The following is a 26,687-nucleotide window of genomic DNA, read 5'->3' as shown; positions in this document are numbered from 1 at the left end:
GCTATGTGCGCAGGTGTGCGCTCTGCACCGCAGCTTAAAAAAGGTCTGCTTCAGAGCGCAGCTGAAAAGCTGCGTTCTGAAGCGCCTCACAATATCTGTCAATCACTAATCTCTGTCAGTCCGTCACTATCTCTGTCCCTCTCTCTGTCCATGTCAGTCTATCCTTCTTACCCCCTCTCTCATACTCACCGATCCCCGTTCCCCGGCGCTGCACGGCATTCACACTGCTGCGGCGGCTTTTACTGTTTTGAAAAAGCCGGCCGCCCATTAAACAATCTCCTATTCCCTGCTTTCCCCGCCCACCGGCGCCTATGATTGGTTACAGTGAGACACGCCCCCACGCTGAGTGACAGGTGTCACACTGCACCCAATCACAGCAGCCGGTGGGCGTGTCTATACTGTGTAGTGAAATAAATAATTAAATAATTAAAAAAAAACCGCGTGCGGTCCCCCCCAATTTTAAAACCAGCCAGATAAAGCCATACGGCTGAAGGCTGGTATTCTCAGGATGGGGAGCTCCACGTTATGGGGAGCCCCCCAGCCTAACAATATCAGCCAACAGCCGCCCAGAATTGCCGCATACATTATATGCGACAGTTCTGGGACTGTACCCGGCTCTTCCCGATTTGCCCTGGTGCGTTGGCAAATCGGGGTAATAAGGAGTTATTGGCAGCCCATAGCTGCCAATAAGTCCTAGATTAATCATGTCAGGCGTCTATGAGACACCCTCCATGATTAATCTGTAAATTACAGTAAATAAACACACACACGCCCGAAAAAATCCTTTATTAGAAATAAAACACACAAACACATTCCCTGGTTCACCACTTTAATCAGCCCCAAAAAACCCTCCTTGTCCGGCGTACTCCACAGTCCTCCAGCGTCGCATCCAGCGCTGCTGCATGGAGGTGACCGGAGCTGCAGAATACACAGCCGCTCCGGTCACCTCCACACAGCAAATGAAGACAGCCGCGCTATCGGCTGAGCTGTCAGTGAGGTTACCCGCTGTCACTGGATCCAGCGGTGGATGCAGCGGTGGCCGCGGGTAACCTCAGTGACAGCTCAGCTGATCGCGCTACTCACCGCCGCTCCGGTCAGCTCCAGTCAGCAACTGAGGTGAGTAGCACAATCAGCTGGGCTGTCACTGAGGTTACCCGCGGCCACCGCTGCATCCACCGCTGGATCCAGTGACAGCGGGTAACCTCACTGACAGCTCAGCCGATAGCGCGGCTGTCTTCATTAGCTGTGTGGAGGTGACCGGAGTGGCTGTGTATTCTGCAGCTCCGGTCACCTCCATGCAGCAGCGCTGGATGTGACGCTGGAGGACTGTGGAGTACGCCGGACCAGGAGGGCTTTTTGGGGCTGATTAAAGTGGTGAACCAGGGAATATGTTTGTGTGTTTTATTTCTAATAAAGGATTTTTTCATGTGTGTGTGTTTATTTACTGTAATTTACAGATTAATCATGGAGGGTGACTCATAGACGCCTGACATGATTAATCTAGGATTTAGTGGCAGCTATGGGCTGCCAATAACTCCTTATTACCCCGATTTGCCAACGCACCAGGGCAAATCGGGAAGAGCCGGGTACAGTCCCAGAACTGTCGCATATAATGTATGCGGCAATTCTGGGCGGCTGTTGGCTGATATTGTTAGGCTGGGGGGCTCCCCATAACGTGGAGCTCCCCATCCTGAGAATACCAGCCTTCAGCCGTATGGCTTTATCTGGCTGGTTTTAAAATTAGGGGGGGACCGCACGCCGTTTTTTTTTATTATTTAATTATTTATTTCACTACACAGTATAGACACGCCCACCGGCTGCTGTGATTGGGTGCAGTGTGACACCTGTCACTCAGCGTGGGGGGCGTGTCTCACTGTAACCAATCATAGGCGCCGGTAGGCGGGGTAAGCAGGGAATACGAGATTGTTTAATGGGCGGCCGGCTTTTTCAAAACAGTAAAAGCCGCCGGAGCAGTGTGAACGCCGTGCAGCGCCGGGGATCGGTGAGTATATGAGAGAGGGCTGCTCAATTCAGTTACTCAGGAGTTTAGCGGTCACCGGTTAGTCCTTCACAGGTGACCGCTAATCAGGACGCGACACAGACAGAGCCGCAGCATGACAATGAAGTCGGGTGAGGTTCACCCGAGTTCATTCTGACAGTGCGGCTCTGTCTGTGTCTGCTGTCATCTGCCATTCAGCTCTGCTACATGGCTGTCTGTGTCTGCTGTCAGCGGCCATGTAGCAGAGCTGAATGGCAGATGACATAGTAAAAACGCATCCCTACACATTACACACGCTTGGCAAGTCAATAAATAAAAAAAAAAAAAAGGTGCCCAATGCATACGTCACAGAACACATGATCTAAAGGATCGCACACAAAATTGATCAATTTAACATAGACTACTAACGCACGTGTGACAGCAAATGAACGACCTACGTGCAATCTCATAAGATCGCATATGCGACCTGGGCGTGTCACATCGCATACGAGATCGCATACCTAATTGTAAGGTGTAAAGCTGGCTTAAGAGGTTGAGATCTGGTGACTGACTTGACCATTACAGAATATTCTACTTCTTTGCTTTCAAAAAAACTCTTGGTTTACTTTTACAGTATGTATTGGGTCATTGTCCATCTGTACTGTGAAGCGCTATCCAATAAACCTTGCTGCATCTGAATGAATCTGAGCAGAAAGTATAGCCCAGTACACCTAAGAATTAATCGGGCTGCTTCTGTCCCAAGTCACGTCATCAATTACACTAGTGACCCAGTGCTGTTGGAAGCCATAAATGCCCATGCCATCACACTACCTCCACTATGTTTATATAGAATGTGGTGTGATTTGGATCATGAGTAGGGTTGATCGAACCTGCCAAAATCCAGGACGGGCGGATCACTGCCGGATTGAAAAGTTTGGATCCGCTCCGGATTCCGGTGCCCGTTTAAGTCTATGGGGACCAGAATCTTGAGATTAAAAATGTTTGTGGAGGGGATAGGGGGGTAGGAGTTTCAGAAACACATGCACGTTCCTGTCAGAAGTGTGTGCGGCTGTGCCAGTGATGCGATGTCAGACTCGTGCAAGTCAGGCATGACAGCACCCGGCACAGCCTGCCGCTCTCTGAACATGAGCGTGCATGTACCTAGAAATGCATGCACGCTCCTGTCAGAAGTGTGCGCAGCTATGCTGCGATGTCAGACTCGCGGGAGTCCTTCGCAAGTGTGACTCTGACCTAAAAGAAACTGCATGCAGCTTTTTTTATTATTTAAATAAAACATTTAAAAAAAACAAAACACGTGCGGTCCCCTCAATTTTGATAGCCAGCCATGATAAAGCCAGCTGGGGGCTGGTATTTTCAGCCCGCAGCCACCGGGTATTGCCGCATCTATTAGATATGACAATCCCGGGGCTTTACCGGCTCTTCCAGTTGGCCTGGAGCGGTGCAAATCGGGGTAATAACGGGTTACTAGCATCGCACAGCTGCTACTAAACCCTAGGTTAGTGATAGCACAGGCGTCTATGAGATACCTGCATCACACTAACCTGCAAATGAAAGTAAATAAACACAGACATAGAGAAAAATCCTTTATTTTGAATAAAGTACAAGACACACACCCTCCTTCACCTCTTTATTAATATTAACCCCCAGCACCCTGCAGGTCTGGCGTAATCCACACGAGGTCCCACGCTGCTTCAGCTGTGCTACATAACATAGAGCGCGACCGCTGGCTGTGCAGACAATGACTGAGCCGCGATGACTGCACGGCAGTCAGATACTGTAACAGGATGGGTGCGCGTCTGTCTGCAACCAATCACCAATGAGAGGATGGCCGGTGGGCGAGGAAAACAGGAAAGCTGTGTGTATACGGTGCACACTATAAGAAGTGAATGCACGACCCGGAAGCAGTGTGCCGCCATGACACAGAGTCTCAGTAAGTATGAAACGCTGTTTTTTTTCTGTTTTTCTTTATTTTTCAATTATTTTCATCAGTGCCAGATCCGGATCGTGCACCTGGCATCCCAGATCCGGGTCTGGCAACCGGGCATCTTTGAAACTTTTACAGTCCAGATTCACTTAGTTTGAGTCGTCCCATGCCTTATACATTCTTTTATCTTCCCATCATTCTGGAACAGGTTGATCTTAACTTCATCTGACCACAGCTTTTCCAGAACTGGGTTGGCTTCTTTAGATGTTTTTTAGCAAAGTTTTTTTTTCAAGTTTCCAGACTCACCTGTGTGCTTTTTTATTTTTTGTTTAAGAATGTACAAAACTGTTGTTTTGGCCACTCCTTAGATTTCTGATATGTCTCCTTTTTTCCAGTCTAATGATGGTCTGTTCTCTTCCATTGAGCGCTTGTTTGACCACATGTTGTGGTTCAGATAAACAGCTTAAAAACACAAATGCCAAACCTGGAATGAGCTCCAGACCTTTTACCAGCTTAGTAGACGCTGGATTAACGAGGTAATAGTCCATGCAGCCAATTAAAGAGCTTTTATGATAAATGTCCAATTTCTTTTGGACCCTTGAAAAATAGGAAGCTGCATATTAAAGAGTAATTCCTAAACCATTATTTCAATTAGGATGTGAATACCATTAAATTAAAGCTGAGACTATGCACCTTAAGCCCATATTGATTGAGCTTAAGGTATATCTTGAATATGTTTTAGTAAACAGCTAAAATGCCAAAACTTGTGTCACTGTCCAAATATTTCTGGACCTAACTATATAGAATCAGGTACAGTGTATTGGGAGATGTGCATTAGGGTAATTTAAAATAACTAATTTGCATTTAAGTATATAACAGAATCCAAACAACCCTCCCCTCCCCAAAACCCTTATAATGATAGACAGGTCAGTTATGGCATCACACATTCATATTCATCCTGAGATCAGAGAGTACAGGTAGATTAAGTTTCAGCAACATTGCTAACTTCTAGTGTTAGTGGAAAGGAGTGTAATTAGAACAAGTCAACAGACTTTCCCCATGTAGAACTGAGGAACAAAATGTAAAAAGACAGAGAGTTTGTCTATCATTCTATCGTAAAGCAGAACGGAAGATGTTAAGCCCGCTTTACACGTTGCAATTTCGCATACAATCTTGTATGCGATTTGCAACGCCCCCATCGTATGTGTGGCACGTTCAATTTGTTGAATGTGCCGCACATACGAGTAACCCCCGTCACACATACTTACCTTGAATACGACCTCGCTGTGGGCGGCGAACGTCCACTTCCTGGAGTGGGAGGGACGTTCGGAGTCACAGCGATGTCACGCAGCAGCCGGCCAATAGAAGCGGAGGGGCGGAGCTGAGCGGGACGTAAACATCCCGCCCACCTCCTTCCGCATTGTGGGCCGGGAGCCGCAGGACGCTGGTAAGATCTGTTCATCGTTCCCGGGGTATCACACACTACAATGTGTGCTACCCCGGGTACGATGAACAATCTGACGTGCAATTCCAGAGACAGGTACGATGTGTATGCGATGAACGTTTTACCGTTCAATCGCAATCGCACGTACCTGTCACACACTGCAATGTACCTTACAATGCCAGATATGCGTCACTTACGACGTGACCCCGCCGACACATTGTAAGATACACTGCAGTGTGTAAAGCGAGCTTTAGACCAGGGGGTTTCCAACCATGCCTCCCAGATCCTGTTATATTTATTCAGTGCATTTTTTTTTAAATGATTTCCTTGTGCACCACATGAGCATTACAGAGATGATATGAGTTGGAGAAAGTACATAAATTTGGTTTTGTTACAGGACATCGTGGCGTAGGGCTTTAGCTGAGGGTGAGAGAGTCATCTCTTATGTCCAGATATGGAGGCAATATGCCTTTACAGGCCGCATGATGCGGTTGACCTCAGCTGGTCAGGATCCGATGTTAACCAGTTCAATGAGGGAGACCACCAGTTTTAAATAAATTATGTTTTACTAAACAGCCATTGGATGCCAACTATGTACAGTAGACAGCAATGCACACAACTTCTCACATATTTCTTTTCTATACAGTACATCTTTACACACAGATTCTTTACATCTTCAACCTCACTTTTGCTTGCCACCAATAGTCTAGCTTGCTTTACCATCACCCACCTTAGCACTACCATACAGTCCGTAAAAGTAATTTTCTCCACCGGCTGGATCGCTTCTTTTTCTCATCTTAACGAAGCAGATTTGCCAATATGGTCGAATTTAGCTTCAAGCTTCCTGATGCTGATGTAAACTTTATCTCACATTTCTGTTGTCCTGGCCTGTTTAACTTTAAGAGTTATCAACTCGGGGCCATACTGATAGGCATACTGTCCCAAGACCCGTCTCCAGTTGCTCAATTGGTCTTTCAACCAATTGCTCTGACCCGACTCCTCTCAATCACTCTGTATCTCGTCTATCATCTGTATCCTGTCTATCCTCTCTCTCTCTGCTCTCTGGATAACGCTAGGCACCTCCTCGGTCTCCACTCAAACCTGGGACACCCAAGGTATGTGGTTCCGCTCAATAGCCAGACCTTAGGTCGGTCACTACTGCATGCTGGGCTCTATCTGCTCTTGTAACAGGAAACCATCTTTGTCCCTTCAATCTAGCCCCTCTTACTCTGGGCTAGTTCCCTAAATTAACTCCTTATTACCCTACTATCTGGCACAACACCATACAACATCACTAACACATAGACTACACAGATAATAATAGTTTTACCCAAAATAATGTAGGGACCTTCACCTTAATAAACTAACCCACACACGAAATTATGAAAGATACCCAAAGATACAATAAAATATTCCAATATTTATTGTAAACATTTTAAAAAAATAAAACTAAAATAGTGGACAAACAATAGGTAAGTAACGAAGATAAATCTGGATATGGGCATAATGGTGAAAATTATTTCATCTATGTAAATAATGGTCTAGTAATGTCATATAGAAATAAAACAATGAAAATAAATTAAAAAATAAGATTAAAATAGTGGGGAGTACACAAACACAGGTAAATAACGAAAGTAAATCTGGATAATTGTAAAAATGACGTCATATATACAGTATATACATAATGGTGTAATAACATTTTATAAAGTACATAAAGTGCAATAGTAAAAATGTATCACATACCATATATAATCAAGACTTTCATCAATTGAAGGCCAACAGACCCTGATGCACATTTCGCACAGAGCTGTTTCACAGATGTGACTAAGGTATCTAGAGAAGAAGTACCGTATTTTTTAGATTATAAGATGCACTTTTTCTCTCAAAAATTTGATAGGAAAATGAAGGGTGCATCTTATAATCCGAATGTAGCCTCCCAGGGGTGATGGAGAGGGGTCACAGGAGGCAGGGGAGATGCTGCGGGCCGCAGGCACTGTGCTGCGGGCTTACTGCGGGCAGTGCTGGGTGCTGTGCTGTGCTGCTGTGCTGTGTTGTGCTGCGAGTGGTGAAGCAGGGGCCACCATTCTAAAAATGTCGGCGTTGCGGGCTTCAAATAATGGCACCCGGAGTCGGCGCAGATGGAGCTCTCGCCTCAAGATCTGAGCGTCTGGCCCATCGATTGCCTGCAGTGGACTTAAGGAAAATGTGGACCCCGAAGGTGGCGCATGCGCAGATAAGATCTCGGCTTCTCATTGTTCGGGCACGATTTCTTTAAAGCCCGCACCGCCGATAGTTTCTGGATGCTCATTCAGCCTCACAGTGCCTGCAGCGAGAATCTGAGACACCCGCTGCACCACCCGCAGTATCGCCCTACTCCACCACTGCCCCTGCCTCCTGTGACCCAGCTCCACCACTGCTGCCCCCCCTCCGGTAAGACAGCACCGGATTAGAAGACGGACCCTTTTCCCTCTTTTTCTCTCTAAATTTGAGGTCCATCTTATTATCCTGTGCATCTTATAAAACAAAAAGTACGTTTTTTAAAGAATGTAAAAACTAAGGAGATTAGTGTAATCAAGACATAAAGTACAGCTGTCTAAAAAAGCATGGATTGGATAAACACATAAGGAGGAAATATATGTTGTGACCACATAATATAAACGACCCCTTGAATTGGTGAGAGTCATATATATATATATATATGTCATATACATAAACCATAAAAATCACACAGAAATACATACATTTTAATGATTTAATAATAAATAGTAAAATAGTCATGTGTGTGCGAAAATGACCATAAAAGGTTCCATAAAGAGTGGCCGTGTCATGGAAGGAGTGTGTGCAGAGCAGTATTGTGTTCCATTGTGGAATGCACGCCAGGCACCATGGCCACAAGGGGTAAATACGGCGCCTGCGCGCGCTCAACAATCGAACTTCTCAATAAACAGAATCCGCGGTTCAGACAGCTGTACTTTATCTCTTGATTACACTAATCTCTTTGGTTGGTACATCCTTTATATACTCCCTGTCTGGATACCTTAGTCACTACAGGGAAAAAGCACTGTGCAAAACGTGCGTCAAAGTCTGTGGGCCTTCAATTGGTGAAAGTCTAGATTATTTATGGTATGTGATACATTTTTACTATTGTACTTTATCTATTATTGCATTTGGCTGTTTTAGATGTATCTCATTCATTTATTTCTATAAAATGTTATTACACCATTATTTATATACTGTATATAGGACTTCATGTTCACCATTATCCAGATTTACTTTCGTAATTTACCTATTGTTTGTGCACTCCCCACTATTTTAATCTTATTTTTTTAAAATGTTTACAATAAATATTAGAATATTTTATCATATCTGTTTTTTTCATGATTTTGTGTGTGGATCACTAACAAATGTCACAATTCACATTATACATCATTGACACTTATCACATTATACATTACATATCCTAACAATAACATAACATAGTAGTGTCTTCAAGGGGGAACGCTGGCTACACGTTATAAATGTGCGGTGTATCTGGAGGCAAAAATTTGTTTGCGTGACCCAAGTATGTTGAATTACAACAAAGAAAGAAGGAGATTAGCATTTTCCCATTGTTTGCTAGTCACTAGTTATTTTCTCTTTAAAGCCCTCTCTGTAAAAAAAAATAAAATGCTGGCAAAGAATAAAAAAAGTATACCCTCAGAGTACTACTCCACCGAGGGCGTTCAGGGCTGGAGTGGCGCCTTAAGTTTGAGCTGTCTGCCCCCCTGTCTTATATTCACCCTCTAGCTTAACCTTTTACCGACACCTCTCTGGTCCCACGGTGCCATCTTGTGTCTAACTTCTAACTGGCCGAAAGTCAGAAGTTACATCATAAGCTCCCAATGCAGCCCTATGAAAGCCAGAACAAGGCCAGAACAAGACTCTTATAGAGATACATTGAGTTGTGATCTCTGGCGTGCTCCATGAAACACTGGAGTTGCCGGCAGGTCACAAATCGCCGGAGACTGACCCGAGCAGCGGTGATTGAAGATGAAGGCCCCGGAAGGTGCGTATAAGACAGGTGGCAGGGGACTTACATTTAACGCGCCACTCCAGAGGTGCAGTAAAAATAAAACAAAACGCTGGAGTGATGCTTTAACAAATCACTTGCACACAGTCGTTAATAGCTCACTTCTTCACCATATTATTTTATGAAATTATAAGCCGAAAGTCCTCCATTGTCCCTAAGACACCAGCTTCTTCTTGGTACTGGAAGTTCAGGCTAGTCAATGGAAAGTCTGTTGATTTAAGTCATCATCTTTTCTTAATGGTTGCTATGCAACTAATGGTATGGATATTATCCGAAGTGTTGTCATGGAAAATAATGAGTAGTAGATATGGAGCTGCCGGCATTAGGCCTATAAGATTTGCATTATTCATATACACTGAAAAGCTTGAGCATTTTTTTTACTTTTCTATATATTCTATTCATATATATGTTTTCTGTTACAGGGCTGATCCTCGATAATGTTGTGAAAGAGACTAATCCAAATCTAGTCCTGGAATTGGGTACATATTGTGGCTACTCAGCTGTCCGCATTGCACGGCTATTAAAGCCTGGAGCCCATTTATTTACTGTGGAATTTAATCCAACATATGCTGCAATAGCTAAACAGATTATAGCATTTGCAGGTGTTAATGACAAGGTATTTCTATATATTTTATCTGGAAAATTTGTTTTCTCTAAACCCAAGCTGTTCACTTTATGAAGATGGCTCTGCCAATACATTAGAATGGCCAATCTCCTCAATGGCATGCACATTTTACCAGACCAGATGCACAACAACTGTTCTCATGAAGAAAAAACAAGATAGTGTCACGCTGTACAAAGGCTAGTAAGAGGCAGTACAGCGTAATCCCCACTAGGTGGCAGCAAAGTAGTGAAGGAGAGACAAAGAAACACTAACGGAAAGGCAGCTGAAGTATAGCAGAGTAACTTCAGCAATGTTAACAGGCGAATCATCGGGGGACAAAAGAGTAGTCAAACAGTCAGGGTCTAGCCAGGAAAGTCGAGTCACTGCAAAAGGAGGATCAATATCAAAGTCTGAAAGCAGAACCAAGTCAGAAGGCGGGAGATCAGGTATGCAGAGGGAAACACAAACAACAGACAGGAGAGGGAAATCAGGGAGCAGAACAGGCAGACAAACGGGGGAGGGTCAAAGTCAGGACACAGTAGCAGGGAGGTAGAAGAGTAGAAGAGATCAGGAACACTCACCAGAACCAGTATACAAGCTGCAAGGCAGAAATATCACTGGCACTGAGCCATAGGTAGAGAGGCAATATATAGCGTTCTGGGATCCAGAACGAGGTAAGGGAAGTTAACCCCTGACATGACCAGGTCAGTGCTGGGTGTAACCAGCAGCAGGAAAAAGCCGGCCTGGATCATGACAGATAGCAAGCACTAAATGTGCACTAGTGCAATTATTACCATCTTTTCAGTTAGCCATTAAAAGGTATCAACCACTGAGGACTCTCCGTTCTTTTAAACATTTTTTTTTTCACTAGTGCACTAAAAATTCCAAACTGTACTTATTATTAAAATTTGGGATTTTTGGCAAAAAAATGACATTTCTTGAGCTACCCCGCCACGTCACGGCAAATCTCTTTGGGGCAGTCCTACTCTAAATTATTTTTATTTAAAATGTGCCATATTGCCTCACATATGGAAAAAGTAGAATTGTTCTTAGCAGGATTTACCTGGTGCTTTTCAATCCTGTACCCATGAGTGAATCATGGCTGTGGGTGGGACAGGCCCAAGCAAATGCTGCTTGAAGTAAATTGCCTGTGGGCAGGCCTTGACGACTGAATGTGAACAGCCACCAATTGCCAAAATCAAGACAGGTGGAATACAACCCAAATTGGGGTGCACGGCAAGGTGGGGGTCAACCACCGACCAATTCAATGAAGAAAAAACAACTGTTCTCATATAGCATCCAGCTCGATTCTGTTCTGAAATAAAAACACAGACATCTAATATAGAAATCTGAGCGTATGTATGTATGTATGTGTGTATGTATATGTGTATGTGTGTGTGTATGTGTGCGTATATGTCCGCTAAAGGAATCCGCACCATTGCTTTTACAATCACGAAATTTTGCACAGACACCTCATTTGACTCAGGGAACGTCACAGACTATGTTTTGAGGGGAAACGTTAACCCCGCATTTTACAGTTATTCGGCAAAAAACCTTCTTAAATTGGTCAATGGAGCTGGGAGCTACAGGTCATTAATAGGAGCTTTGATTGGTTGCTGAAGGCAACAAAGGCATTCTTAGTATAAGACAGCTTATGTGTGAGGTAATATGATTTCGGTAGAGAGTCAGATAGAAAGAGACAGGCAACGACAAAGAGAGCTAGACAGAGGGAGACAGATAGAGAGAGACAGACAGAGATACAAACAGAGACCGACAGAATGATAGAGACAGAGAGAGAGAAAGAGAAAAAGAGAGACAGAAGCAGGCAGGGAGAGAGACAGAGGCAGACAGGGAGAGAGACGAATAGAGAGACAGACAGACAGACAGTCAGAGGAAGGGAGACAGACAGAGAGGGAGAGTGGGAGAGAGACAGAAATACAGGTACTATCCCGGGCAACGCCGGGTGATACAACTAGTATTAACTAAATGCCAAGATAGACATAATCATATACAATTCAAAGGGTAGACATTGAAAGCTAGGAAAAAGCATGAAAGTAGCATATGCATTTTTCTTAAAGTGTTACGATTGATACATTGCAAAAGTAATTTCATTTTTGTTAGGACATTGCGTAAGTTGATGTTAGAATAAGTATCAATTAAGTTTTTTTCCAGAATTTCAACATTCTTCTTTGTGACTGCAGATAGCCAGCACACTGTAAGGATTCTGCTCCATTACCTGCTTGAGCGACTATCAACTTTTCAGGCTTCACTCAGTATATTCTTTTAATTCGCCATTGTTCCATTGAGAGAATCAGATGAGAAGCTAGTCATCATGTGACCACAACTATGCAGATCACATACTTGTGTCCACATGACTGCCTGCTTGAGCTGGCAACACAGTGAAAATCCTGATATTGTGCACATTGCACACTGTCAGGATTCAGCAATCTGCTGTCATACAGAGCGACTGCAGAAATTTAGCTGAAGCTCAGAAACACCCTTTAACACACTTTCACTGACCTCAACACAACTGTCTTAGTACATGTAACCCACAGTCTAAAGAAGCTGTTCAGAACAGATGCATGTCATACAGCTTGTCCACTGCACTCTGCCAATAGATAACAAAAGTCATCAGTGGCCATTTATTAAATTTAAAAAAAAAAAAAAGTAATCAATTTTTTTCCAGGTACAATTAATAGAGGGGAGTACACAAGACATTATTCCTCAGCTGAAGAAGAAATATGAAATAGAAACACTGGACTTTGTGTTTGTGGATCATTGGAAGGAGAAATATGCAGAAGATACTAAGCTTTTGGAGGTAAGCGGTGCACTGCATTATTGTGTATTTACTAGTTCTTCAGATATGATTTAAGATATCTTAAGGTTTACCTAATTCTTCGCATTCAATAAGCATATAGTCTTTTCATAAATGTTAAACCAAAAACAAGGACCAGCACATCTGTTAGTATAAGGGTAACATGTAGGTGCCCAAATGCACTGTGGCAATAACAGACAAATATAAACTAGAATTAAAACAATACATATGTTAGGGCCAGGTGGACGGGCAGACCCAGGAGGTGGATCCACTGGGCCGAACACCTTACTGAAGGCAAGGGGTCCGGTAGCCGGAGCACTACACGTAGCAGGACAGTCCGTTCAAATGAGTGGAATGGAGAAGTCCCTGGGACCACGGAGTCACTGATGGTAGTCCGGGTGACGGAGCTCAGGTTCAGAGGCCGAGATGTTGTCAGGCAGAGTCCGGAACCGATGGAGCGAGAGGACGGATCACCACAGGGATCAGAGATGGTACGGACTGACGAGATGGCAGATAGTCAGCGTTCGGGGTTCGGGAATCGGCAGGACCGGATGGCGAGGCAGGAGCGGCTCTAGAAGAGAGATAGGTAAGTATATCACAGACACAAGGGGACCTGACTCCTAGCTTAGGAAACACGAAGAACAGGCCCCGCCCACTTGGAAAGGAACCCCCTATATACCCTGCACCTGAATCTGCAATATCCTGTTTGGAGGACGCTGGCCCTTTAAGAGAGGGTCAATGACCGCGCGTGCGCCCTAATGCGCATGCGCGAGGCCCGGGTGCCAGAAGCCAGAGCAGGGAGCGGTGCACAGGAGGCAGGAGCGTTCAGCATCGCAGATGGGCGCCGGGACCGAGGATCGGGTTGCCTGGAGGACGCAGGTGAGTATGCATGGAGGCCGTGGAGCGGGGGACGCCTAGCAAAGGAGCCGGGGAGCGTGGCAGGGGAGCCGGGGAGCGTGGCTGGGGAGCCGGAGAGCGTGGAAGGGGAGCCGGTGAGCATGGCAGAGGAGCCGGGGAGCGTGACAACATACTGTAGAAACAGTCAGTAGTCAATAAATAAATAGTAACACATGCAAAAAAAAACAAACGTACTTACTTATGCTTTTTTCGATGAAAAAAAATGGAAATCATCATCTTAATGAGACATTATGTACCCAATCAGGATGGTTCATTTATACTTATATAACAGGGGAGAGGAGTAGTAACCATAAGTCACGTCATTCATGGCTCTCTGGAAACCCACTTGACACTGTAGGAAGCACTATTATCTTTTTAAGTAAAAGTTCACCCCTTTGCCCACATAGCCACCATGAAACAGCATAGGTTGCAAAGATGATATATCAACTTATGTTATCAGACTGAAGTGTAAAGTGCTGCAGAATATGTTGGTGCTATAGAAATAAGAATTATTATATACTTACTAGCCCACTTGTTCCTGTCCTGAAAATAAAATCTTTTAGGCCTCTTTCAGATGACTGTTTTTTCATTTGCCAATGGCTAATTGTCCTGTCCGTCTGTACAGGGCACCGGAACACTTTCACAGGTGTGCCGGGTGCTGACGCCAGCCCTGACTCTGGGGATGAGGAGCAGCAGGTGGGGATTGTGATCTCACTACTGCAAAGGGGTCCCCAATCCTGAGTTTTTTCCCTGCCACCTGGCTATGGTTGTCTCCTGTATTTGGATGGATTTTTTGAGGCCTTAGGTCATCTATGATGATCCTGACCAAGCCTCCTTGGCTGAATCCAAGCTACGTCACCATCAGCAGGGAAATTAGTTAGCAGAGACTTATTGTTCTGAATTGTGCAGATGGGCAACTGACAACAAATTAAGTGATCTAGCCCTTAGAAGCCAATTTTCTCAGGTACTGTCAGAAAGGTTGGAAGATGCTTTGGTTATTCATGAGACCCCTGAGTCCCTAATGTCCTTGGCTAGACGTGTGGCTTAAGGCTTCCGAGATAGCTTAATGAGACCATTGCTGGGGGACAACGGGGCGCAATCAGAGGGTGAACCATCACTCATGGGTTTGGAGGGGCCCAGGCAGCTACGGAGAGCCACTACTTCACATGTTTCCACTGAGATCGCAAAAAAATGAGTTTTTTTGTGGTAAAAAAGGTAATTTTATTGGACTCTGCCACTCGGTTCCTAAGCAGAAAGGAAAATCTGGGACACGGCTTACCTTTGGTGGTCTGGGGGTGGACAATTGTGGTGTGTATTTGTCTTCTACATGTAATTCTCAGTTTGTCCTGACAGCAGAGATAGTGCTAGAGAGCAGGACTGAGAGAATTTCTATGTTTGTGGATAGTGAAGTAGGACTCTTCATCGTGGATGCTCAGTTGTGAGGATCCATGGGCTTGCTTGTATTATGTTAATTAAACCAATTTCCATGTTTGCCATCGACAAGTGCCGCTTGCTCAGTGATGCCTTATGCTGATTGTACATGATAGCTAAACATAAAAAACTATATGAATCTAGTACCACTGTAATCATATAGACCAGAAGAATAAAGCCATCTTATCACTTATACTCAGAGTCAAAATCGTTACTACACCTGTAGATAAATTCCCAGAGGGATGCAATTTCCAAAATGGGGTCACTTTAAGGCCAGGATTCTGCTTTTCTGGAACTTAGACGCTCTGTATATGTAGTCCGCAAATTCTTCTAAAAAAATCTGTGCTCCAAGAGTCAAATAGCGCTCCTTACCTCACAAGTCTCGCTGTGTGGCTAATCAGTACAGTACAGCCATGTTTGATCTATTGCCATGTTCAGCAGAAATTGTGTGACAAATCTTGGTGCAATTTTTACCCACTTCTCCATATAAAAATGTAAAATCTATGGCTAAAACAAAAATATTGTGTTAAAATGTAATTATTTCTTCACCGCCCAATGGTATAAAATTCTGTGACACAACTGTGGTGTCAGTATGATCACTGTACCTCTTGATGAATTCATTGACTGGTATATTTTGTAAAGTGGGGTCAAGGGGGGGGGGGGGAGTTCTGCTTCTTTTCTAGCACCTCAAGGGCTCTGCCAATGTGACATGGCCTCCCAAACCATTCCAGCAAAATCTGCACTCCAATATGTCACTCTCTCCCTTACTAGCTTTGTACTGTGCCTTTAGGGTCTGTGCGCACTGGGAAAATGTGTTTCTTAAGTAAAATCCGCACCCTCTGGCAAAATTCCGCACCTGCAACAAAAAATGCACCAAAAACGCACTCAAAATCTGCATGCGGTTTTACCGCAGTTTGTTGCGGTTTTGTTGCGGTTTTTCCGCGGGTTGGTCCTTGCGGTTTTTAACCATTATTTAATGGCTAAACCACAGGTACCTGTGGAAAGGAAGTGGCATGCTACATGCTACTTCTTTTCTCTGCACAAATTCTGCAGCAAAACCTTGAGGGGAAAAAACGCAGTGTGCGCACAGCATTTTGAATTTCTCATAGATTTTTCTGGGGAACTACTGCAGGATGGTTATGAACAAAAACTGCACCTTTTTTGCAGCAAAAACCATGGCAAATCCGCGGCAAAAACGCATTGTGCGCACAGGGCCTTAAAGTATTTTTCAACCACATATGGTGAATCGGCATATTCAGTAGAAATTGCACAAATTGTACCATTCATTTTCTCCTGTTACCCTTGGAAACTTTAAAAATTTGGGGCAAAACTAACGTTTGTGGGAAAAAAATGTATTTTTTTCATATTCATGTTATAAAATTCTGTGAAGCACCCGTGGGTTCAAGGTGCGTACCACACCTCTAACTAAATTCCTTGAGGGGTGTAGTTTCCAAACCATGGGTGGTTTCCACTATTTAGGTACATCAGGGGTTCTGCAAATGCAACGTGGCGTCCGCTATCTACTCCAGACAATTTTGCACTCCAAAAGTCAAATGGTGAACCATCCCTTCTGCTCCCAATTTTAGTTTTGCTGTGAAGCACTTGTGGATTCAAGGTGCTCAGAACTCTTCAAGATGCTGAGGGATGTAGTTTCCAAAATGTATCACTTATGGTGGGTTTCTGCTGTTTAGGCACATAAGGGGCTCTGCAAACAAGCCAGGCGTCTATATGCGATCCTAAAGTTGAATGGTGATCCTTCCCTTTCGAGCCCTGCAGTGCACTCAAACAGTAGTTTTTCATCACATATGGGGAATTGGCATACTCAGGAGAAATTGGACAACAAATTATATGGTGCATTTATTCCTGTTACCCTTGTGAAAATGAAAAAATCTGGGGTTAAAGCAATATTTTTGCGGAAGTAAATTTTTTTTTGCTTTCTTTCCACTTGGCTTTAATTGATGTGAATCACCTAAAGGGTTATTAACCCCTTAACGACCGCCGATACGCCTTTTAACGGCGACAAATTAGGGTACTTCTTCTGATCCGCCGCTTTTTAACGGCGGTCGGAAAAAAGGGTCTAGCGCCCCCCAGAGTCAGAAAATTTCCGGGGTCTCAGCTGCCGGGGGTAGCTGAGACCCTGGAGATCATGATTCTGGCCGGTTTTTCTGGTCCCCGCTCACCTGATGACCGTTATACACCGTATACCGATGATCAGGTTACAGTAAATGACCGCGCCGGTAAAAAATCATTTATTTCCCATCTGGCATAAACAAACATGTCAGATGGGAGATAAATCTCATCCCCCGGTCCTCTCCGGTCCCCCGGTGTCGCTAAAGTGTCCTCCCACCCCCCTTTCCTCCCGAAAATCTAACATGGCGCTGCACATACCGGCGCGCACAGCAGCGCGCCGGCCGCATTTCCCCCTTTCCTATGGTTTCTGTCGCATGTGCTATGACACATACGACAGAAACCTGCTCCCCAGGCCCTGCCAAGTCACCCCCTATCCCCACCCCGGTGTTCCCCGGTGTCCCCCGTACCTGTTAGCTCTGATCCCCCGCGGCCCCCTCCTCCTTCACAATGCACGCCGGTCACACGTGCAGAGCGCGGCTGTCAGCTTCCTGTGTCTGTGACTCAGACGCTGGCTGCTGCTTGCACAGAGTCTGTAGCTGTGACCCGGGGAGGGTGGGTGCAAATTCTTTGCACCCACTCTCCTCAAATGGATGGTCTGCACTCCTAGAAAATGGGGGATACGTTCCCTGAACGTGACCCCCATATTCTAGAAGGTCCAGAATCGCCGCGGGACTTTCACAATGGATTACAGCAGGGACTTGATTTTTTTTTTTTTTTCTTTTCAATAAATTGGCCAAAGAGGGAAAGTTTTTTGGGGAGTGTTTTTTCAAATAAATTTTTTTTTTGTTGTCAATTTTTTTTATTATTACTGTCAATTAGTTATGTCTGGTATCAAATAGACGCTGTGACATAACTAATTGCTGGGCTTGATGCCAGGTGACATTACACATCTGGTATCAACCCCATTTATTACCCCGTTAGCCACCGCACCAGGGCGCGGGATGAGTTGGGGCGAAGCGCCAGGATTGGTGCATCTGATGGATGCGCCACTTCTGGGGCGGCTGCGGCCTGCTATTTTTAGGCTGGGAAGAGTCCAATAACCATGGCTCTTCCCACCCTGAGAATACCAGACCCCAGCTGTCAGCTTCACCTTGACTGGTGATCTAATTTGGGGGGACCCTACGTTTGTTTTGTTTTTTTAATTTTTTTTTTTTAATTATTTATAAATAAACAGCTTGGGGAGCCCTCCAAATTGATCACCAGCCAAGGTGAAGCTGTCAGCTGTGGTTTGCAGGCTACAGCTGTCTGCTTTACCCTAGCTGGCTATCAAAAATAGGGGGGACCCCACGTCATTTATTTTAATTATTTTTTTTTCTTTTTGGGCTAAATACAAGGCTAGGCACCCTTTAGTGCCACATGAAAGGCACTAAAGGGCGCCAGCTTAGAATATGCAGGGGGGTGGGACGTTATATATGTTTGACATCTATCCATTCATCCATTGTAGCATTTTAGGCTATGTGCCCACAATCAGGGTTTGCAGCGTTTTGGGCGCAGAGTGTTTTCCCTGCGTCCATAACGCTGCGTTGTGCAGTAGAAGCACAGTGGAAGGATTTTTAGAAATCCCGTGCCCACTGTGCTTCTTTTCTCCGCAGCATAAACCGACCTCTGGCGCAGCTTCCCGAGCCTCAGCATGTCAATTTATGCTGCGGAGATGAGTGTGCTCTGCAGGTAGCATAGAACTAAAGACCACAGCAGCCTGAACCCAAATCCTGGGCATGGGCAGCTGCGTTCTCCCGTGGACAACACTCACATCTCTGTAGGAAGGCTGACACTATGTACTGGACGCCGTGTCGCTGGAACATGGCCACATAGCCTAAAAGTGAGAAATTTGTTGCTACAGCAACATTTTTGTGAAGTACCTGTGGATTCAAAATGCTTACTATACTCCTGAATAAAATCCTTGAGGGGTCCAGTTTCCAAAATGGAGTCACTTGTGGGGGGTTTCTAATGTATAGGTAACCAAGAGGCCCTGCTAATGTGACATGGTGCGCGCAATTTATTTCAACTTTTCCAAAATTCAAATGGTGCTCCTTCCATTCCAAGCCCTCCCACATATCCAAACAGAGGATTTTGGCCACATATGGGGTATCCCTGCGCTCACAAGAAATTGGATAACAACCTGTCGGGTCCACGTTTTGTTGTTGCCTCTTGAAAAAGTGAGAAATGTGATGCTAAAGAAACATTTTTGTGAAAAAAATGAAAATTTTAAATATGGCAACCTAAGCTTATCAAATTCTGTGAAGTATTCGTGGATTCAAAATGCTCAATATACACCTAGATAAAAGCCTTGAGGTGTCTTGATTCCAGAATGGGGTCACTTGTGGGGGGCCTCCACTGTTTAGGCACTTTAGGGGCTTTCCAAATGCGACATAGCGTCCACTAATTATTCCAGCCAAATGTTCAGTCAAATTGCACTCCTTCCCTTCCAAGACCTGCCGTGTGCCCAAACAGTTGATTTCCACCACATATAAGATATCACCAAACTCAGGAGAAATTGCAGAATACATTTCATGGTGATTTTTTTCCTGTTACCCTTGTGAAAAAAAAAGCTACCTGGTTGAAGTAACAATTTTGTGGTAAAATTTTATTTTTTTATTTTCATGGCTCAACGTTATAAACTTCTGTGAAGCACCTGGGGGTTCAGGGTACTCACCAAACATCTAGATAAATTCCTTGAGAGGCCTAGTTTCCAATATGGGGTCACTTGTGGTGGTTTTTTGCTGTTTACGTACCTTAGGGGTCCTCCAAATGCAACATGGTGCCCGCAATCTTTTTCAGCCAAATTTCCTTTCCAAAATTCAAATATTGCTCCTTTCGTTCCAAGCCCTCCCATTTGTCCAAACAAAGGTTTCAGACCACATGTGAGGTATCACCGCGCTCATAAAAAAGTGGGTAACAAACATTTGGGTCAAATTTTTGGAATTACCTCTTGAAAAAGTGAGAGAATTGATGCGAAAGCAACATTTGAGAAAAAAATTACAATTTTCAATATGACAAAGTAACGTTATCAAAATCTGTGAAGTACCTGTGGGTCCAAAATGCTCAGTATACCCCTCGATAGAAGCCTTAAGGGGTTTAGTTTCCAAAATGGGGTCACTTGAGGGGGGTTCCTGCTGTTTATGTACCTTAGGGGATCTGTAAAAGCAACATGGTGCCCGCAATCTGTTTCAGCCAACTTTGCTTTCCAAAATTCAAATATTGCTCCTTTCATTCCGAGCTCTCCCATTTACCCAAACAAAGGTTTCTGACCACATGTGGGGTATTGGCGCGCTCATAAGAAAGTGGGTAACAAAGTGTGAGGTCCAATTTTTGGTGTTACCTCTTGAAAAAGTAAGTAAATTAGTGCTAAAGTAACATTTTTAGGTAAAATGTTAATTTTTATTTTTTTTCATTCCACATTACTTTATTAACCCTTCAGGTGCTTCACAGGAACTAAACTTCTTGAATGTGGTTTTGAGTACCTTGAGGGGTGCAGGTTGAATGGTGTCACTTTTGGGTATTTTCTGTCACCCAGGCCTCTCAAAGTCACATCAAATGGGATGTGGTCCCTAAAAAAATGGTTTTGTAAATTTTGTTGAAAAAAATGGGAAATTGCTGATGAACTTTGAACCCTTCTAACTTCCTAACCCCAAAAAAATTTGTTTCAAAAATTGCGCTGATCTAAAGTAGACAAGTGGGAAATGTTATTTATTACCGTAACTATTTTGTGTGACATAACTCTCCGGTTTATGGGCATAAAAATTAAAAAGTTTGAAACTTGCAAAATTTTTAATTTTTTTGTCAAATTTCAGATTTTTTCACAAATAAAATAAAAAAAATATCATCCTAAATTTACCTCTAACATGAAGCCTAATATGTCACGAAAAAACAATCTCAGAATCACCGGGATCCATTGAAGCGTTCCAGAGTTATAACCTTATAAAGTGACACTGGTCAAAATTGCAAAAAATGGCCTGGGCATTAAGTACAAAACTGGCTTCGTCCTTAAGGGGTTAAACTTATTGAATGCGAATTTGAGCTCTTTGAGGGGAGCAGTTTTTAAAATGGTGTCACTTTTGGATGTTTTCTGTCACATTGGCCCTTCAAAGTCACTTCAAATGTGAAATGGTCCCAAAAAAATTGGTTTTGTAAATTTTGTCGGAAAAATTAGTAATTGGTGATAAACTTTTAAGCTTTCTAACAAAAAAATTATAAAAAGTAAAAAGGCCAGCTTACTGGTAGTAGATATCCCTCATGTAGCTCTAATGCGGGCATCACACGAGACGATCTATCTTACGATGCATCGTCGGGGTCACGGTTTTCGTGACGCACATCCTGCATAGTTTGCGACGTCGTTTCGTGTGACACCTCCGAGCGACGCTGAATTGGTCACAAATCGTGAGTCGTGTACACGTCGCTTATTTTTAAAAAATCGTTTATTTTTCATGGCGCCGGTTGTTCATCGTACCCGGGGTCGCACACATCACTGTGTGTGACACCCCAGGAACGATGAACACAGCTTACATGCGTACCGCGGCTCCCGCCGGCCAAATATTTACGTCCCGCTCATCTCCGCTTCTATTGGCCGGCCGCTGTGTGACGTCGCTGTGACGCCGAACGTCCCACCCCTTTCAGGAAGTGGATGTTCGCCGCCCACAGCGAGGTCGCTCAGCACAACAACTTTGTGCGACACGGGCAGCGATTTGCCCGTGACGCACAAACGACGTGGGCGGGTACGATCACTCATGCAATCGCACAATAGATCGTACCGTGTGACACCCGCATAAGTCCTGTGGAGCTTCATGGAGCACCTTTCGTGTTGGAAACCCATGGCCTGAAGCTACTTGGGGACTTCGGTCCATGTAATTCAGCGGATCCGCTATGGGGTCTGACTGTAATCGTGACTTCAGACCCTATGTGCCACTGTGCTCTGGGGAAAAGTGGTCAGGGAGACGTGGAATCCCACTGTCCGGCAGATTCTGGTGGTCCAATGTGTAGTATGTTCCACCCTAGGGCTCTGCACTCTGCACAGCGCCGCTTCTGAGGGAGCAATGAAGCTCTCACCTCAGCAACCGATTTGTTCTTTGTCCTACAGGAGCTACCGGTCGACAGCTCCTGTCCTGTTCCCTCCCGGAACGCAACTCCTCCAGCATGTGTGGCTCCTACCTCCCCTTGGTGGCTCCTCCTCCCCTGGGTCCCTATCGCTAGTTGGTGGATGCCCCAGTACTTGGTTAGCAACCTTAAGAACCGACCCTAGCCCGGTTCCCGGTGGGGAGGGCAGCCTACTGTATGTATTGAATGTAATGTGTATGAAACCTGCACCGACCTCCTCTGGACCCGGGATAAGTACTGCACCTTAAGTGAGGTGCAGTACCCTGTGGCGACTGAAGCCTCAGGGGCGCCACAAATGCCTCTAAGATGTAATGATAAAAATGCTTTTCTGTTTATGGTTTTTAATATTTGGAATTAAATTTACACACTCCTCCTGAGAGAAAAAAAGATGAACACCAGCAATTTCCATATGATGAGTAGCAAAGATATACACTATTTGTTGTAGTTGTAGGAGTCATTTTTGAAAACTGACTTTGCCATTGTAGGATCTGAGGATTGGCCTAAACCATCAATCCATTGACATTTTCAATTTATGGCAAACTAAAGATTACATTCATATTTTGACACTTCCTAGTTTCCAATGGATTGGCAAATATATTTTTAAAACTATCAATATATCATAACTATGAATGTTTGCATATCAATAACATGTCTATCAATCCTGTGAACAATTAAGCTGCGGTTTTATGTTTAAACAATAGATGCTTTAATTAGGATTCTCTCATGATCATTGTTTGTTTGTTTTTTTCTGCAGAAGTGCAACCTACTAAGAAAGGGCTCAGTTCTTCTCGCAGACAATGTCATCGTTCCAGGTGCCCCAGATTTCCTGGAATATGTGCGAACATGTGGACGATATGACTGCACAAATTATCCTTCAGTCCTGGAATACATGAATGAGAAAGATGCACTGGAAAAGGCAGTGTTCAGAGGATAGATGCTGTCTTACTTTTACAGGGCTTGTTCCACCCACCTCTGACCTCAAAGACTTTACAAAGTTCCCTCAAACAGTGCAGCACTACGGTAGCAGCATTCCAAGTCACAAGAATACAAACTAAACTTTACAATAGTCACTAACTTGGATGTGATGGCACAAATTCATACTAAATGTTTAAATATATATATATTGTAGTAATTATGTGATGCAGCTTTTAATACAACCCAGGTCTGCATTCAAAATTCTGCAACCTTGAGAGCTGAAATCTCCCATTAGCTCTTGCCACCTCAATGTCTACAGTAGGCTAAATTATATATGTATAAAAAAGGTAAAGAATCTTAATCTACGGCCTTGACTTTTGCCAGTCTTGGGAATGTATGAGGATTGAATATGGGTTTGCTGCCAAATTCTAAATACCACAGATGGTTGTGATATACAGTATATAACCATTCCTACTCGTTGACTTGTTGAGACTGTTCTAATGCCATGGTGATGTTACGATATGGTGTTATGTATAATACAGTGTTTTGCACTATATCATGTGTTTATATGTACAGTTGAAACCAGAAGTTTCCATCCACTATCTAAAAGGACATATAGGCCTGTTTTTCTCACCATCTGACATGAAATCAGAATAAACCTTTCCTGTTTTAGGTCAATTAGAAACCAAAATTATTTATAATTACCAAATACTAGAATAATGAGAGCGAGAATATGTTTTAAGGCATTTTTATTACTTTCTGCAAAGTGAAAGGTTTACATACATTTCATTAGTATTTGATACCATTGCCCTTAAACTGTATGACTTGGGTCAAACGTTTTGAATCTCCATCTGCAAGCTTCTCACAATAGTTGGTAAGAATTTGGGCCCATTCCTCCTGACAGAACTGGTGTAACTGAGCTGTGTTTGTAGGTCAACTTGCTCGCACCTGCTTTTTCAGCTTTGCTAATACTTTTTTCATCATAGGACTTTGTGATGGCTGCTCCAAAACATAGACTTTGTTATTCTTAAGCCACTTTGTAACCAGCTTGGCAGTATGCTTCGGGTTATTGTATATTTGGAAGACCCATTTCCGCTTCAGCTTTAAGTTCATTGCTGATGTCTTGAGATGTTCCTTCAGTATTGCCACATAATCTTCTTTCCTCATGATGCCATCTATTTTGTGAAGTGCACCAGTCGCCCCTGCAGCAAAACAACCCCACATCATGATGCTGCCACCCCCTGTGTTGCACAGTTGGGATGGTGTTCTTAGGCTTTAAAGCTTTTCACTTTTTCCTCTAAACGTAATGATGGTCATTATGGCCAAACAGTTTAATTTTAGTTTCGTCAGACCACAGGACATGTCTCCAAAAATTAAGGTCTTTGTTCCTGTTTGCATTTGCAAACATTAATTTGATAATTCATGGGCTTACGTGAACTACAAGGTTAAAAAATAACTTTTATTTAACTACATTTAATTTTTTTGCAGAACTAATTGACTGTATTTCTGAAGCGTATCTGAGTCCCACAGAATATCTTCAAGAACAGGGGCTCAGATACTAATTATAATACCTATTATCAGGACCAAACACTATAAAATATAATATTTTCTTATAAAGTACTGCAGTGTTTTAATATTGGTTTCACTTCGCCACTGCAGTATAACCACTCATCCACCCCATCAGTTCATTATATACATACATCCCTCACCTCTTCTCCTTATAAAAGGTGCCTAGGATCTACATTAACTGTGGATAATTTATTAGTATTCACTTTGGTCCATGAATTACTTTTAGCCAGCTGTAATGTTATTGCTGTACTGTCAGAGAATCTCTACTAATAAGCCACGCATCATTTTCAGCCACGCGACTGACAATGCAAACTTACTGAGGCATACCTGTGCCTCGAGAAATTATGTGCTCCTGAAAATCATAGGTAGTAGGGTGTCCAAGTTAGCCTCCTGATGCGTCTCAGTGCTATAAATGAGTTGAAATGCGTAGAGGCAGAAACTATATGAACGAGCAGGAGATACTTAAATAGACAGGTTACACTAGACTGCTGGGTCACTCCAAGCCCATACCATAGGCTTAAAATTCGGGAAAATGATGCGTGGCTTATTAGTAGAGATTCTCTTACAGTACAGCAATATCATTCCAGTTGGCTAAAAGTAATTCATAGATCAAAGTGAACAATAATAAATTATACATAGTTTATGTAGATCCTAGGCACCAGTCACTTTAAAAGGCGAAGAGGTGTAGGGGTATGTAACACTTGCCAAATGGTGTACACTCCATGGAATAAGTTACTGCTACATGTAAAATATTCCCTTCTGTGCTAAATTGGCTGCAGTCCACTCCAAGAGGTAAAAATAAACCATCCCGGATAAGGGAGCCACCATTAGAGATATATGGTGAGGATTGTTAGCACACTGGGAAAAAAAAGTCTTATTCTAATGTGTAGAGTGAAGGGTGCTTTACATGCTGCGACATCACTAGCGATAGCTAGCGATGTCGTGCGCGATAGCACCCGCCATGTCGTTCGTGCGACATTTGGTGATTGCTGCCGTAGCGAACATTATCGCTACAGCAGCGTCACACGCACATACCCTTTCAGCGACGTCACTGCGACCGCTGAAGAATCTCTTCTTCGAGAGGGAGGTGCGTTCGGCGTCATAGCGACGTCACTGCGGCGTCACTAAGCGGCCGCCCAATAGCAGAGGAGGGGAGGAGATGAGCGGCCGGACCATGCCACCCACCTCCTTTGTTCCTCATTGCTGGTGGACGGCAGATAAGAAGATGTTCGTTGTTCCTGCGGTGTCACACGTAGCGATGTGTGGTGCCGCAGGAACAACGAACAACCTCGCTACTGACCAGACGATTTTTGGTAAATGAACAACGTGTCACAGACCAAGGATTTTTAACTCTTTTGCGATAGTTTAAGGTCGCTCCTTGGTGTTACACACGATGTCGCTAACGACGCCAGATGTGCATCAAACACAGTGACCCCGACGATATATCGTTAGCGATGTCGCAGCGTGTAAAGCACCCTTGAGTCTACTGACAAAGCGAAGATAGCAGCCATTAAAGTGAAAATTAGATACATCAGAGAGTATACAGAAGATAAATCAAGGCTTATTCCTGACTGTGAGGTTGGCCAGACATAAAGTGTCTTGAGCTAAAGTGTGAAGAGAATTACTACATCAGAGACAGACAGATAAAAGTACCAGTGTGTGAGGAGTTATGATGTGATAACTGATTGACTAGGTCACAAGCATTCAAGGTGCCAGTGAAGAACTACTACAGTGAGCCACTACCAAAAGAGGGGACCATGAGAGGGAACTGGGACCAACACCATGTGTGTATTTTGTGC

General features: G+C 43.9%; 1 protein-coding gene across 1 annotated transcript in view; it reads left to right on the top strand.

Annotated features, from left to right (window-relative positions):
• Positions 1-25,456, top strand: part of LOC142298520 (catechol O-methyltransferase-like) — a 71,243-nt gene extending 45,787 nt beyond the window's left edge. Inside the window, exons 3-5 of the mRNA XM_075341770.1 lie at positions 9,859-10,052; positions 12,727-12,858; positions 23,159-25,456. Coding sequence (XP_075197885.1) covers positions 9,859-10,052; positions 12,727-12,858; positions 23,159-23,338 — 506 coding nt within the window. The 3' untranslated portion in view covers positions 23,339-25,456. The remainder of the gene's footprint in view (positions 1-9,858; positions 10,053-12,726; positions 12,859-23,158) is intronic.
• The last annotated feature ends 1,231 nt before the right edge of the window (positions 25,457-26,687 follow it).

The sequence above is a fragment of the Anomaloglossus baeobatrachus genome, chromosome 1, assembly GCF_048569485.1.
Source record: "Anomaloglossus baeobatrachus isolate aAnoBae1 chromosome 1, aAnoBae1.hap1, whole genome shotgun sequence".
Taxonomy (NCBI): Eukaryota; Metazoa; Chordata; class Amphibia; order Anura; family Aromobatidae; genus Anomaloglossus; species Anomaloglossus baeobatrachus.
Note: the sequence above shows the minus strand (reverse complement) of the source record. Positions and strands in the feature narration are given on the sequence as shown.